This window comes from Haliotis rubra, unplaced genomic scaffold (genome assembly GCF_003918875.1).
Source record: "Haliotis rubra isolate DU_JTF1 unplaced genomic scaffold, ASM391887v1 Scf291, whole genome shotgun sequence".
Lineage (NCBI taxonomy): Eukaryota > Metazoa > Mollusca > Gastropoda > Lepetellida > Haliotidae > Haliotis > Haliotis rubra.
Window position 1 is genome coordinate 247,039 of NW_025766959.1, and position 14,980 is coordinate 262,018.

At 41.9% G+C, this 14,980-nt stretch overlaps 1 protein-coding gene across 1 annotated transcript; it reads right to left on the bottom strand.

Annotated features, from left to right (window-relative positions):
- Window positions 1-10,295: 10,295 nt before the first annotated feature.
- Window positions 10,296-12,160, bottom strand: LOC124281959 (caveolin-3-like). The gene is made up of 2 exons (XM_046717965.1): window positions 12,018-12,160; window positions 10,296-11,047 (listed from the first exon to the last, which is right to left on the bottom strand). Exons 1-2 carry the CDS (start codon window positions 12,072-12,074, stop codon window positions 10,721-10,723), a joined length of 384 nt encoding a protein of 127 aa, XP_046573921.1. The 5' UTR covers window positions 12,075-12,160; the 3' UTR covers window positions 10,296-10,720.
- Between the last annotated feature and the right edge of the window lie 2,820 nt (window positions 12,161-14,980).

The following is a 14,980-nucleotide window of genomic DNA, read 5'->3' on the forward strand; positions in this document are numbered from 1 at the left end:
ATTTACACATAGCATTAACTTAATAAATATCAGAGTGAATCAGTTTAGTTTAGGCCGCTTTTAGCAATATTCCAGAAATATCACGACGGAGTCTTTACACACGTATTTCTTACTGCCCAGAACTCTAACAGGGCTTTGCACACGTATTTCTTACTGTCCAACAGTGTGTGGGGACACCTGTCCTCAAGAGAATATCATCGCTAAAATTCCCTTCTCACAGCTATGTACCTTTTCCTCTTTGTCAGGATCTGCTAATCCAGTGTTGATGTCACAGACTGATTTGATTATCATTACTCTTGGCCCTTAAGTTGGGACCAACCTGATTCTTCGAGAGGACATCCGTTCCTGCTCTGTTTATCCCAGATTCAAAAGTCTCCTAAAAAACTCATATTTTCCTAGAGTCTTTCTGTTAACTCTATTGACATTTTGTGCGCCTTGAGCAGGATATTTAACCTCGAAAAGCGCTATACAAATGCTCTATTATTATTATGTTTTACAGATTAAAGATAATATGCATCAGAGAGGGTTCGGGTGATCCTGGCACAGTCAGGCTGGTAAGGCTCATCATCAGCTCAGGGCCCTTGCCCCCTCTACACGCAGCCCAGACAGCGAATGGGACTTCTCCCAGGAAACGCTGCCTAGTCGAACCCACCAAGAACTTTCCGGAGAATATGATGGTTGCCCCACACTGCAGCCTTCTGCATTACCAAGAGTGTCAGAAGGGCTGTACTCCCGGTGGAGAACCCGGGCACTCTCCTGATCTGCGCCAAGAGATCAGGATGTACCAAACGAAGGGCACCGAGAACAATGGGGAGCCTTACGACAGTGTACTTGGGATGCAAGCGAGACATTTCAAAGGCGATGTCCGCATATTTATCATGCTTTTCCTGAATCTTGCCAATCACATTGGTGTCAAAAAGGGACAGAAAATTCAATGTATACTGAGTCAAAAAAGAAACTTCACAAACTGTCATCTATGTATCCGAAATGGGATCCCTATCTTTTGACGTTAGCAAAACCCACTCAAACCCATCCATTCGTCGTGCAAATGACGTTAGTGCCAAATCAGGTTTTGCACGTGCAGTCAATCACGTGATCTTCGCATCGAAGTTTTCTTCATATGCACGTGTTTGCATTGGCCTCAAGAATTGAAAAAACACTTTTAAACCACAGTTCTAACGGTACTTGAAATGCCACGATTGTCAGATGTGCAACGTGAACATGCCGTTGGCATGTTGCAAGCGGGAAGATCAGTTATTGACGTCGCAAGAGCAATGGGATGCAGCCCTCGTACTGTGTATGACTTGCGAGGTCGTCTACAACAAACTGGCACCACTTCTGATCGCCCAAGGTCGGGTCGTCCTCGTTTGACGTCACGAGCAGAAGACCGTCAAATCGTCCTACGTCACCTACGTGACAGATTTCTGCCGGCTACACAAACCAGGGATGAGATGTTTAGAGGTCGACTGTCCTCACAGGCCATTCGAAATCAGTTGCGGGCTGCCAATCTCCATTCTGGACGTCCATATCGTGGGCCAATATTGACGCCGTTTCATCAACGTCAACGTCTGCTGTGGGCCCAACGTCACCTCCGATGGACCCAGAGAGAGTGGAATCGAGTCGTCTTTAGCGATGAATCCAGGCTTACCCTCAGATTCGCGGACGGCAGTTATAGAGTCTGGAGACAACGTCGTGAGCGGTATGCCCAATGTTGTGTACAGGAAGTCGACAGATTCGGGGGCGGAAATTGCATGGTGTGGGGTGCTTTCTGTGGGAACAACCGTTCCCGACTTCTGGTCATCCGTGGAAACCTCACAGCTGCTGCTTACCGCAACCAGGTGCTCACCCCTGAACTCGTTCCTTTCATAGCGGCTCATTGCCCAGGTCTACAGTTCCAGCATGATAATGATCGGCCGCATACCGCGATGTTGACACGAAATTTCCTTCAAAACGCTGGAATCAACGTCATGGACTGGCCACCGAGGTCCCCTGACCTTAATCCAATAGAGCACGTTTGGGATGCACTTGGGAGAAGGCTTCGTGGTCTTAGGAACCAACCTCAAAATTTGCAGGAACTTGGCGCTGCCTTGCAAGAGCAATGGCGCAGAATCCCCAACCACGTTTTCACAAGCATCAGGCAGTCGATGAGGAGACGGTGTTTGGCAGTGGTGAATGCGCTGGGCGGCCATACACGATATTGAACTGAGAAATTTCGCATTTTATTCTTGTGACTTGACATTCTGTATACCCATGTTTTGGAACGGCGGTGTAGCCTAATGGAACTGATTATGGCACTGTCAGTGTATCGAGTAGTACATCACACAGATCTCAGCAATGAAATAATAACAATTTAACCATCTTACCATCTCTTGTTCTTTAAAGTGCCCTGAAGAAAGAATGTGAAGTTTCTTTTGACTCAGTGTATTATTATTATTATTATTATTATTATTATTATTATTATTATGTTTTACAGATTAAAGATAATATGCAGCAGAGAGGGTTCGGGTGATCCTGGCACAGTCAGGCTGGTAAGGCTCATCATCAGCTCAGGGCCCCTTGCCCCTCTACACGCAGCCCAGACAGTGAATGGGACTTCTCCCAGGAAACGCTGCCTAGTCGAACCCACCAAGAACTTTCCGGAGATCATGAAGGCTCCCCGACACTGCAGCCTTCTGCATTACCCAGAGTGTCAGAAGGGCTGTACTCGGTGGAGAACCGGGCACTCTCCTGATCTGCGCCAAGAGATCAGGAGGTACCAAACGAAGGGCACCGAGAACAATTGGAGCCTTACGACAGTGTACTTGGGATGCAAGCAAGACATTTCAAAGGCGAGGTCCGCATATTTATCATGCTTTTCCTTAATCTTGCCAATCACATTGGTGTCAAAGGGACAAGGTGTTGGACAGTCTCCGTGAATTCATTGCAAAGTCGACATTTCATATTGATATTTTCTTTAAGAATCACATTTAGGCGATTGCGAGTGGGAAGTGACTGGTCCTGAGCAACAAAAGGAAGCCCTCAGTTTCACATTTAAGACCATTCGACTTCATCCAGGCGAAGGAGTCGGTGGGATTGCTATTCTGTTCAACACACTGCATGTACACACGATGCAATGGCTTCTCAGAAAGTGCTCCACAAAGACCGACTCTGGGCAGACTTGGTAAAGGACTTCATCTGGTTTACTCAATCACTGTACCGTCCATCAACAAAATCAACCTCAAATCTCAGAATCTGTCCAACAACCTTGGCACGCTTAAAATAGCTGTGGAATTCCTTGCTTTCATCATGAGTCTTCACATGCATCACTAGAGGATCATCCGATAAATAAGTATGTGCAAAAAAAGTACACAATAAAATTCTGTCATGAAGAGCCTCCACATTAATCAAACCCCCGACCTCCAGAATTGATTGGCATGTATAAACGGTTAAAGAGAGGAACGAGGTTGGTGGGCTCTGTTATCAGACATGATCCTTCTGGTCAGACGGTCAAGACTCTGGATGTCTTGTTTTGTCCAATCAACTACTCAAAGGAATAGGGAAAGGACTGGCACAGCAAAGTATTGGTGGCTTTGACCTTGTTTCGAGCATTTAGCTCTGAGCTCAGATTTTCTTTAAACGAGATTTATACTCGGCCCGAAGTTTTTAATCTGGGCATTCTGGAGCTGGTCTCGAACTTGCATTCCAAGATAGGTGTAGGCCTGATCTTCCACAAGATGCTCAATAACTCCTCCACCTTGTAACTTCACCGATCCATCATTAGTTAACTTGCCACGTTTCAAATGAAGAGTATTACATTTGTCGAGTCAAATGTCATGCCAATATCATTAGAAAAGGACTCGACAAGGAGAACCTGCTCTTTCAAATTGGAATCTCCTTTGGCAAGGAGTTCGATGTCATCCATGTAAAGGAGATGAGTAAGAGGTGTTGGGGATCTGTGCTGAGGAGGTCCGGGATGGTAAACTGTCCTCTTTATTGAGCAGAAAGCTCAAAGGATCTAGAGACAAACAAAAAAAAGTAAAGGACTAAAGGAATCCCCTGAAATATTCCCCTTCTGATTGGAATAGACTCCGAAGTCTGCACCTGCCCTTGTGAGTACATCTCAAGTTGAATCGACCAGCAACTCATTAAAGACTTGAGTAAATCAACAAGTCGCCCGGGAGGTCAATACAACGCAGAGACTTCAGAATCCATTCGTGAGGGACAGAGTCGTATGCTTTTTGTAGTCAATCCAGCACATTGAGAGGTTGCGGTGATATGTTTTAGCCTCTTCCAAAATCATTTTCTGTACAAGAAGTTGATCCTTGCACCCCCAACATCCCTTTCTTTGCTCCCTTCTGCTCTCTGTAAGTTATATCATTGGAAGAGCAGTAAGATGACAAAAGGTTTGTCAAACACCCTGTGAATATTTTGTATTGTGTATTCAAACATGTGATAGGGCGGAAGTTTTGGGATCAGTCAAGTCTCCTTTCTTGGGAGAAGTATTGTGCGACCTTTGCAGAACCATGAAGGAACATCACCTGTGTCCAGGAGAGTATTGAAACAGTGTAGTAATGGTGTTTGGACACGGCAACAGTTTCCAATACCGGTTTCGAATGCCATCAGGCACTGGAGCTGTATTCGATTTGACCTTTTATAACACTTTATAACTTTTTTTATAACACTTATTATAATAATTATGTTTTACAGGTTAAAGATAGTATGCAGCAGAGAGGGTTCGGGTGATCCTGGCACAGTCAGGCTGGTAAGGCTCATCATCAGCTCAGGGCCCTTGCCCCCTCTACACGCAGCCCAGACAGCGAATGGGACTTCTCCCAGGAAACGCTGCCTAGTCGAACCCACCAAGAACTTTCTGGAGAATATGAAGACTCCCCAACACTGCACTGCAACCTGGCACTCTCCTGATCTGTGCCAAGAGATCAGGATGTACCAAACGAAGGGCACCGAGAACAATGGGGAGCCTGACGACAGTGTACTTGGGATGCGAGCAGAGACATTTCAAAGGCGAGGTCCGCATATTTATCATGCTTTTCCTGAATCTTGCCAATCACATTGGTGTCAAAAGGGACAGAAAATTCAATGATATAAATAAATTCATTGCTTTATTATTATTATTATTATGAACCAATCATCTGTCACCCATCTGATTACTGCAATAGTGGTTGCGAACCCCAACCTGATCGTCACCGCAAACCACACACATTCCGCTTCCGTAATTATAATGTATGGCAATGGGACATATTGTCCTTGTCTTTGGAGCAATCTTTATAATAACGTGACTCTGTACAATACCTTGAGACATCTGGAATGACAGCAAAGTAATTGGCACCATCAGTCTCACCAAGGATATCTTCGAACCCTACCTGTTGGGTTGTGAAAGTAGGAAATGTTATCTTGCACATTTGTGGATGTGCATCAGAAATGAATTTCGCTAGTGTTCCAGTAAATGGTATATCAGTACTGGCAGTATCTCCAAAGGCACAGTGCACTGTTCGTAGCAAAGAAGAAGGAATTTCCTAGTCAGGTGTAAAATGTGCTTAAAATGTTTTATTGGTGAAAATGAAAGAGCAACATGTTGAGACGAAATCCTAAGTAAACGAAAGAGTCATTAACACCACACAGTTATTTCAATGTGACCAGTGTTGATGTTTATGCAATTCAAAACTAGTACCTCATTAGGCACATATCACACGGATAAAATATATCACAGAAATAATTTCATAACTTGAAGTAGAGAAGGGAAACGGTAACTACATTTTTCATAAAAATAAAATCGAGTCACGCATTCATCTGCGTTATAGAAATACAATGCCTTAAAGGAGATATATTGAATATAATCTTATCAATATCAGTTAAATGGATAAACAAAGTAATTACACTCACGAAAAAAGTCATGTGGATTTTTTGTTGTTATCTAAAAAGTACCGAACAACTGTTTTTAGAAATTCATGGTTTTGGGGATACAATTCTGATGCAGAGAGTCATGCATCCGTTCCCTGTGGTGCACTTTTCATTATTTTTAAATCCACTAAAATGAATGCAGTGATATTAATAAGATTACCTTCATATGATTATTGATGTTGTTACGATCTCGACTGGCCATTGTTCAATTTCTTGACACTGAATCGTTTCACTTGTCTGGTGTCCAAACCGCATAGCAGCGCAAGCTTGAAATACCGTGTTACAACATGTACATGTGAAGTTTGATTACGCAAGCACATTGCCACGTCATGAATGCCCGTCTTCTTTTGGTTTAAATTAGTCACGAGGTATCTAAAGCAGTTATCTATGACATTTAAAACCCTTTCCAGAACTTGGAGTCTTTACAATTACACAAACTGTAAGGACGCTGGTATTCACTGCCTCGTTTATGTATGTATTCTGGTCTATACCTTTCCTAAAGAACTTTAAAGTGATATCTTAAGGTTGCCAATAAACGTATATCCCGAACACAGGAACCCAATAACAACAGTCGCTATATCATAACCTTCTTCCACCGTTTAAAGATACTACTTCATTGTTTGTTGACATAGCAAAGGTAAAATCATTTTCAGAGAGGTGTCTTGGCTGAGTTGGTTGATTATTCACATCAGGTAGCGGACCTACAAAGCGTGTTACAGTCAATATATTGTTGCCGGGCGTGGTGTGCGATTTCCAGCCACTGAGATTCTAGTCAAAACAAGACACTTCTTGATGACGATGACTTACTTAAACTGTATCTGCATTAGTATCCATTGACGTTTATATTTTGGGCAGTATCCGGAGAACATTCCAAACTTTGTATAACATGAAGTGGAAATAAATACATAAAAAAATATATAGTTTTGCAATGTTCGGTTTTTCTCTTGCCGGTCCTTTACTTATCTCCCAAAGCTTAGACAGCCATAACTTAGACACAAATGAAGGGGATTAACTAAGACAACACCCATGGCTCAAATGGAACAGTCCTAATTAGTGTTCCCTGCTGAGTAGACCTAGCTTGTAATCAGAAATAAATGATATGAACTGTACACGCGGGATTAAGTTTAAAGATGCATACTATGTTTTCATTTGAATATCTCCTCACAATATGAAAGGGGTCAACTGTTCTGATACCTTAAGTGGAGTACCTCTGAAATAAATAGAACAATTGAAACTGTAAAGTATGTGTAAATCGCATTACATTAATGTCAGATATAAAAAGTCCTGCCCCAGATTAGGTCAGTATGGCAATATGGCCATACTGACGGGTATCTGTACAAGAGGAACAAAGTGAGGCAGACCTGCACACACTGGCGAAGTGTCGCCACTGCCTGTGCTGGCAAGTACATACAAGTGCACCACAGTAGGTGACTATTGCCGGAATGTTAGTGACCACATTCATCCCCCTGAAGCTGCTGACAAGATCAAGTTCGTCACAGCGAATCGAGGACTTCAAGGACTACATGGTGAGCACCTGGATCGACTACGATGCGCGATTCCCCCTTGCCCTATGGAACCACCATGAGACTCAAGGCCCAAGAACGAACAACAATTTGGAAGGATTTCATAACAGAATGAACTGCACCCTGCCGCACCGACATCCTAACATCTCCTGGTTCATCGGAATTATCAGGAGAATAGAGAATGCTCATAGAGCTAAGCTGTCGCAGTTAACTTTCGGAGCAGCCCCACCCAGCATAAAGATAATCTACCGCGAGATTGACAACAGATTGGAACGACTCGAGCAGCAGCAGTGTAAATCATGACATGACTAGTTCCACACTGCCATCTGTATTTGTATTAGTATTAATTGATGTTTGCATTTTGGAAAGTATCCGGAGAAAATTCTAAACTTTTTATAACATGAAGTGGAAATTGATACAGAAAAAAGTATTTTGTTGTTGCAATGTTCGGATTTTCTCTTGCCGGTCCTGTACTTGAAACCATCACCATCCAGAGGCACAGGAAACAATTTGTAATCAACACTTGTTCGTTCGCCATCTCTAATATGATGGCGATGACAGAGAGATGGACATTTGTTGGCAAGTTGTGTGTTGATGAGCTCGTGATGTTCATAGCAATGGCAAACTGGATGTAGTCTGGATGTACGTTTTCGAGCTTGAGTATGATTCACATAACTTTGGCCAGTTTACAATTTGTACTCTGTATGTACGTTTTTGGACTGAAATATGGTTCACATATTTTTTAGTCTGGCTGTGCGTTTGACATATCGAATGTGATGGACATAACTTTTTTCAAATTATATCCATTTAGATTATGTTAAAAGGGCCAAGCCACACGAAGCGATCTTAGCGATTGGAATGATTGTAACTGTCTTACTATAGTTTTCAATAATAGGATCCATAAGGTTTTCTTCGTTAATCAGAGAACATTTCATTGTCACAGCATTACATATCTTATTGTATATATTTTATTGTCTAAAATCCCCTGTATTAGGGAAATACCTTCATTTAAGCACAAAACACATTTAAGTATCTCTGCATTGATCTAATTCCGTGCATACAGTGAACTCTCGTTAATCCGAAAACCTAGCTTCCGGACGATTAATGTTATTTCATTTTATTTTTCAAATCCTTTTTGTTCACCTCATATTACTACCATTCTGTAATTGGGAAACTTGCTAATCCGGGCGCTAATTTTGGGTAAGCTTCAGAATAATCCCCTATCACACTTTTGGACAGTAAGAAATTACGTGTGTAAAGCCCCTGTCACACTTTTAGACAGTAGGAAATACGTGTGTAAAGCCCCTGTCACACTTTTGTACAGCAAGAAATACGTGTGTAAAGCCCCTGTCATACATTTGGACAGTAAGAAATACGTGTGTAAAGCCCCTGTCACGCTTTTATACAGTGGAAATACGGGTGAAAAGCCGCCTGTCACACTTTTTTACAGTAAGAAATACGTAAGTAAAGCCCCTGTCACATTTTGTACAGTACGAAATACGTGTGTAAAGCCCCTGTCATACATTGGACAGTAAGAAATACGTGTGTAAAGCCCCTGTCACACTTTTCTACAGTGGGAAATACGTGTGTAAAGCCCCTGTCACGTTTTTGCACAGTACGAATTACGTGTGTAAAGCCCCTGTCACACTTTTGGACATTAAGAAATACGTGTGTAAAGTCCCTGTCACACTTTTCGACAGTGAGATGTGTGAATATAGCTTAGGGAATAAAGCATCAATTTCAGTCGACTCAACTGTCAGACTCAAAGTAAGCCTTGTGTGTGTCGATGTATTTATTGGATATTTTGGACAGCGGCAGGTCATGTGTGTTTTTGTTTTGATGTATTGTATGTCACGTGTCTTTTTGATGTGTTAATAACGGTTAGTGGATACTGTATTCAGTCAACCTTTAGTGTGTATGTTTTGTGATTACATGTTGAGCGAGAGCCGGGTGTGATGCAAGGTTGAGTGATTTTATGAGATCTAGTGCATGTGTATATCGATCTAACAAAAGGGTTATTGCACAACTGGTTTGCCGTGTATGCGAATGTGGGGGATAAAAGCATTTGTAATGCCAGTCAATACCTCTGACAGATGTCATGCATGTAGGAGCATTGTACTTATTTGCCATGTCTTGTTTAAACCTGTCACGTAAAGCACTCATTGCCAAAATGTCAGGTGGTAGGGCGGCCCAGTGGTTTAAGCATCCGCTTGTCGCTCTGAAGACCTGGGTTCGATTCTCCACTTATATTGCTGGAATATTACCAAAAGCAGCGTAAAACTAGGCTCACTCATTTATTGAAGGGCACATGTACTGTTACCGGGGTCAATCTGTATATGGAAGTCTGCATGCTGGCTAAGATGTATATACATTTTTGCTACATCTATCTGTATATACATATCCTGTACACATGATTCTGTACCCCGTGTGGCCCGCATATAATAAAATATTCAGTTCATTTCGGTTCAGTTCAGCTCAGTCACTTGTATTTCGGTCAAAGCATCTGCACTATTCCTTTGCAACACAATTTCGGTAAAAGGGATAAAAGCTACGCTGACCATCGTTCACTGGACACGTTCAATCTGCAAAAAATGATTTGGGGATGGAACACCAGTGCAAAACTTGTTTTATGTATTACAGCGCTTAGTGTAAACATATTTTGTCTCAAACAAGATGTACATGTAACTCAGGTTGGAGTACTTGTCAAACTCCACAGATCCATGCTCTCGATATAGTTTAATGTCAAGGTATGTCCCATTGCATTACTGAAGACAAATTGAAGGCTCTTGGCAAATAGAGCAATAAATCCATAGCAGACGAAGTAATCAGTTCAAATAAAACAATAAATCTTCAAGAGAAATATAAAAATGAATGTACAAGGGAATTGTTTATTGATCAGGTAGTTGGCGTTAGTTTCTCTATAAAATAATGTCATCTTTGACACACAGTTTGCTCAGGTCAAGTTCATTGTATAGAAACGTAGTAATTCATTCTTTCTTTTCAATTTGAAACGCGAAATCTTTATAGTGGGTCGTCTTTTTCCTGGAGGAAAATATGAAAAAAAATGTCCCATCATTGATAAGAAAACAGAAAACACTGAGGTAATGTCACTGTGGTATATTTCTATTTAAATGTACTGGGTAGCAGTAGGTAGTACTGGGAGCTAGAGCATTTCAGTACCTACACATCTCGAGTATGGACAATATACATAGTATGTATTAGGTTTGCCCACATCATTTTTACGTAAATGATGTATGTTGTGCAACCGTTGCCAAAGAGAGGTCACGATTCTGTAAGTGTTATTGCTTGACTTGAATTCTACTGAAGAAAGCACCGCAGGACTCGCAGAATGGCGTCAGGCAGCAGTTGAGGCAGATGGTATACACCTTTCTATACATGATGCAGTTGATCTCACAAGCCTTAATCTGGGGTGTGTATTGCCAAATATGACCACAGGCAAGCATGGCATAACTCCAACCGTAGTAGAGACCGTACAGAGGTCCACACAGGGTCATCAGCATGTAGCAGCATTTGAAGGCGCAGTTGAAACATGTGTTGGTAAACTTCCAGCAGCAGTCGATGCTGTGGGCACCTTCGGGCTCAGCCAAGACATCCTCAAACTGGACCTGTCAGATGAACAGCAATTTAGTTTGAAAATAGGCCCAGAAGAGATTAGAACTGTAGAAGAGTTCGCGGATTGTGTTCCATAATGTTACAATGCATACTTCAATTATTTTTCTCTATGTCCTACAGAATCGCGTTTCTTTTATGATCGCCCATTGAAAATCAGAATGTGTTAGCATTGAAAGATACACAAACGAACCACATGAGCCGAATCGCCACCTTCGCCAAAACATCCATCATCTATTCTCTATTTATATGAACTGGACAACATTTCACAAAATATTGTTAAAAATATTTGTTGAATGAGTGTATCTATTAAATCATTTCAAAGAATCATTTGAACTTGCATTCGCTCATGCATTATAATACTTAGTGACACGCTTCAAACTGATTTCTGATGTTAAAAGACACAAACCGGCTGCGACGTATCAGCATTTGAAACTATGGCTACTGAATATTAACATCTACCCCTGCATAGCGGGCAGTTCAGACAGATCTTGTGGTGCAAGTGTATGTTTAAACGTATAAACGCTTATTCCTACCTGTAGAGAGGTTATACATAAAAAAGCACATTGAAGCAGATATAGCGGCTACACATTTAGACACCTTGCAAATCATCGTCAAATACAATGATTAGACCGGGAGCTGGGGGCATGCCCTTCCCTTTCTAAACCCCCGCCTTGGCACTGAAAATGTCCAACGACCACGCAGAAGTTCAATTTTAACCTGATATAAAAGCAAACTTTGCAAAGAGTGGATTTTGATACCTTCAAAATATAACTATCACTTTGGAAGTGAAGCCTTAACTATATACATCCTTAAGGACATGGCATGTGGCATACTTCGGCATGTTACGGTAATAACAGTGGATTCTTGGTTCACTACATTCCCCTTTATACAGGTGGCAGATATTCACAAACACCATTGTAACTACTCTTTACACGAGTAAATGTTTTGCCATGATAGGATTACCTTCAGATGGTCGTTGATGTTGTTGGGATCGCGGTTTTCCAAGTCAAGTTCTGCCATCCTTCTAAAGGAAACTACCAGTTCAGTCCCAAAGATAAAGTGTTGCGAGGTGAGTTAAAACTTACTTTATGTATATGTGTACATGACGACAGGTTCGTTGCCACAACTACCTTGCCACAATGTCATCATTTCTGAAGGTGTAGTAATGTTTTCCATTGGCCAGCAATAGTCACGTGGTGTTTTCCATCAAATATCACCACAAGATATTTTTTGCTGTGTCCATAATAGAAGACAGTGGTAATCTGAGCCCCATGGATAAAGACATTCACCTCCCTCATTTAACTGCTGACCACTCTTGCGTGAGCCATTGTGTTTTCAACTTTTTAACTTCATTTCATTAACCATGTGTGGCCCAGCCGTATTGTTTAGAGTTACACCCCATATGCATATCAGAAACCTATGGTAGTAGGCTAAGAAATGCATCACGGGGGCTTTGTTGCCAACACAGGCTGACATGTTTGATGTAACGGAACTTTTGTTTTGTAGAAGCATTGGACAATGCCCACTCGTTCATTTCAGGCCTACGCCTGGCGCTTAAGAACAACTGCACTGACGGAATACATTCAGGGAACTCTCCAAAATGCTGGCACACTATGTGTCCTTTTGGTTCCGTAGAATACGTCATGTTATTACCCCTGAAACACGTGTCACAGTATCGGGTATTCGTGACAATAATAGATTTTGCTCTAGATTACATTCATAAATCAGGTGAACCTAAGCAACGTCGAGCGCGGAGTTGTCTTGGATGGGTGACCGTGTTTGACAACTTGACTCCTGATAATAATAAATGTGCATTTGTAACGCGCCTTTTCCATGTACAGGGCACATGCTCAAAGTGCTGACATCTTACAATTATATACATATGTAGGGGGAGGGAAATATAGTTAGTTTTAATGAGAGGAAAACAGGAGGGTCTTCAGCAAGCGTTTGAATAGGGTAAGGTCTGCTGCTGGTTTTGTGGCCAAAGGAAAAGAGTTCCACAGTAGAGGGGAAGGACAAGCAAAGGATTTCCTTCCAAATGTTTTAGGTTTATAGTGAGGTACAGAGAATAAGTTCTGATTTTCACAGCGGAGCTGTCTTTCAGGGATGTAAGGGATAAGGAGTTCCTGTGGGTATTCTGGACTTGCGGCATGGAGACATTGGTAAACAAAACACAACAATTTAAATTCAATTCTTGATTTGACAGGAAGCCAGTGCAGGTATTTCATGACAGGTGTGATATGAGAATGTTTAGAAGTTCTGCTGATGATTCTGGCGGCTGTTTTTGGTCATGCTGCAGCTTTGAGAGGAGCTTCTGTGAGATATCAAAAAGGAGACTATTGCAGTAATCGAGTCTTGAGATAACAAGTCCCTGAACAAGACTATGTGCTGCGTCGCGACTGATGAGATGGCGTAGTCTGTCAATGGCTCTCAAATGGAAGAAGCATATTCTGTACACTTGATAGGCATGAGCGTTTATGGTCAGCTGTGAGTCCAGCATTACTTCGAGATCTTTAACTGAAACGACTGGTTGTATCTCAGAGTCAGTTACCAAGATTGTGCTGAGGCTGAAACTCCTAAGAGTGCTGAGGCTGAAACTCCTAAGAGTGCTGAGCTTGAAGCTCCTAAGAGTGCTGAGGTTGAAACTCCTATCAGTTTCAAGGACTTCAGTCCTACCCCACAACGAAGCACGTGTGATGCATGTGGTGTCACCTTCGGCAAGTGAATTTGTTCAAACTTGCCTCACCGAGCAGAAAGTGGGTACCGGTGGGATAAGTCAAGTGACTAATATCCTTCTTGCGCCTCACAGGCCGCTTCGGTTATTCATTGAAATAATGATCAGATTGTGATTTCAGCGCCGTTGAGCAGCGCATGATGGAAACTAGATGCTATACAAATCCATTATTATTATTGTTATTTAACCGTGACTTCTAAAATAATAATAATAGTCTATTTATCATGCGCATTTCTCCATGCACAATGCATGCTCGAAGCGCCCAAACAATCTGATTATTATTACCCTGGATAACCCAAGCTGCCTGTGAAGCGCTAGGAGGTTACTGGTTACATGACATCCAGCCGGGTACCCATTTTCTGCTGGGTGAACAGAGGCAATTTTGAACAAACTCACTTGCCTAAGGTGACACCACATGTTTCATGTGCTTCGTTGTGGGGTAGGACTGAAGTCCTAGAAACCCCCAGGAGTCATGTTGTCAAACACGGTCACCCATCCAAAGACTTTCCGCACCCAACGTTCCTTAACTTCAACTGATTTGTGGCCTGAGCTCTATGCACAGGACCACACACCACATGGCTGTTGTATTATATTGTTGATTCCGGACACATCAACTGGCTATTTACTATTGTAGTTTATCAAATATCAGTTAACGACTATCTATGACGTAACTGTTCATCCATACGTGTAGTTGATATGATCAGGCCGTGTCTGTTGCCTGTTTGTCAAAGTAAATTATTGTACTGGCTGAGAGTTGGAATTAATAAGTCAAGTCAATGTTTGGGCACGATCCATCAATTAAGGGCGATGCAACTTAGAGTGGCCCTTTAATTCACTGATTGTGGATTCAAATCACAGTCTCAACCTTCGTGTTTCTCAAAGAATAATGATAGCACCCAGCTAAAAGTGTGACCTTATGCCAATAACAGCCTGCGTGAAGCCTGTGGAGACCAACTGAAATAGCATGTTGATGCCACAAGCTTTACATACTTTCAGGAAAAGAAGACATACAGTTTCAGGGCAATCAGGCAAATTGTTCATCAATGCAAAACACCGAAAAAGTGCAAGCAACAGACGAAATGAGACCAGGTAATCAAACATTAAGAGTTCAAAAGGGATTCAGTTGCTTTCAAGTAAAAGTAAAAGTATATCCTCATAATAGGCAATAACCCACAACAAACAACTAATTGTA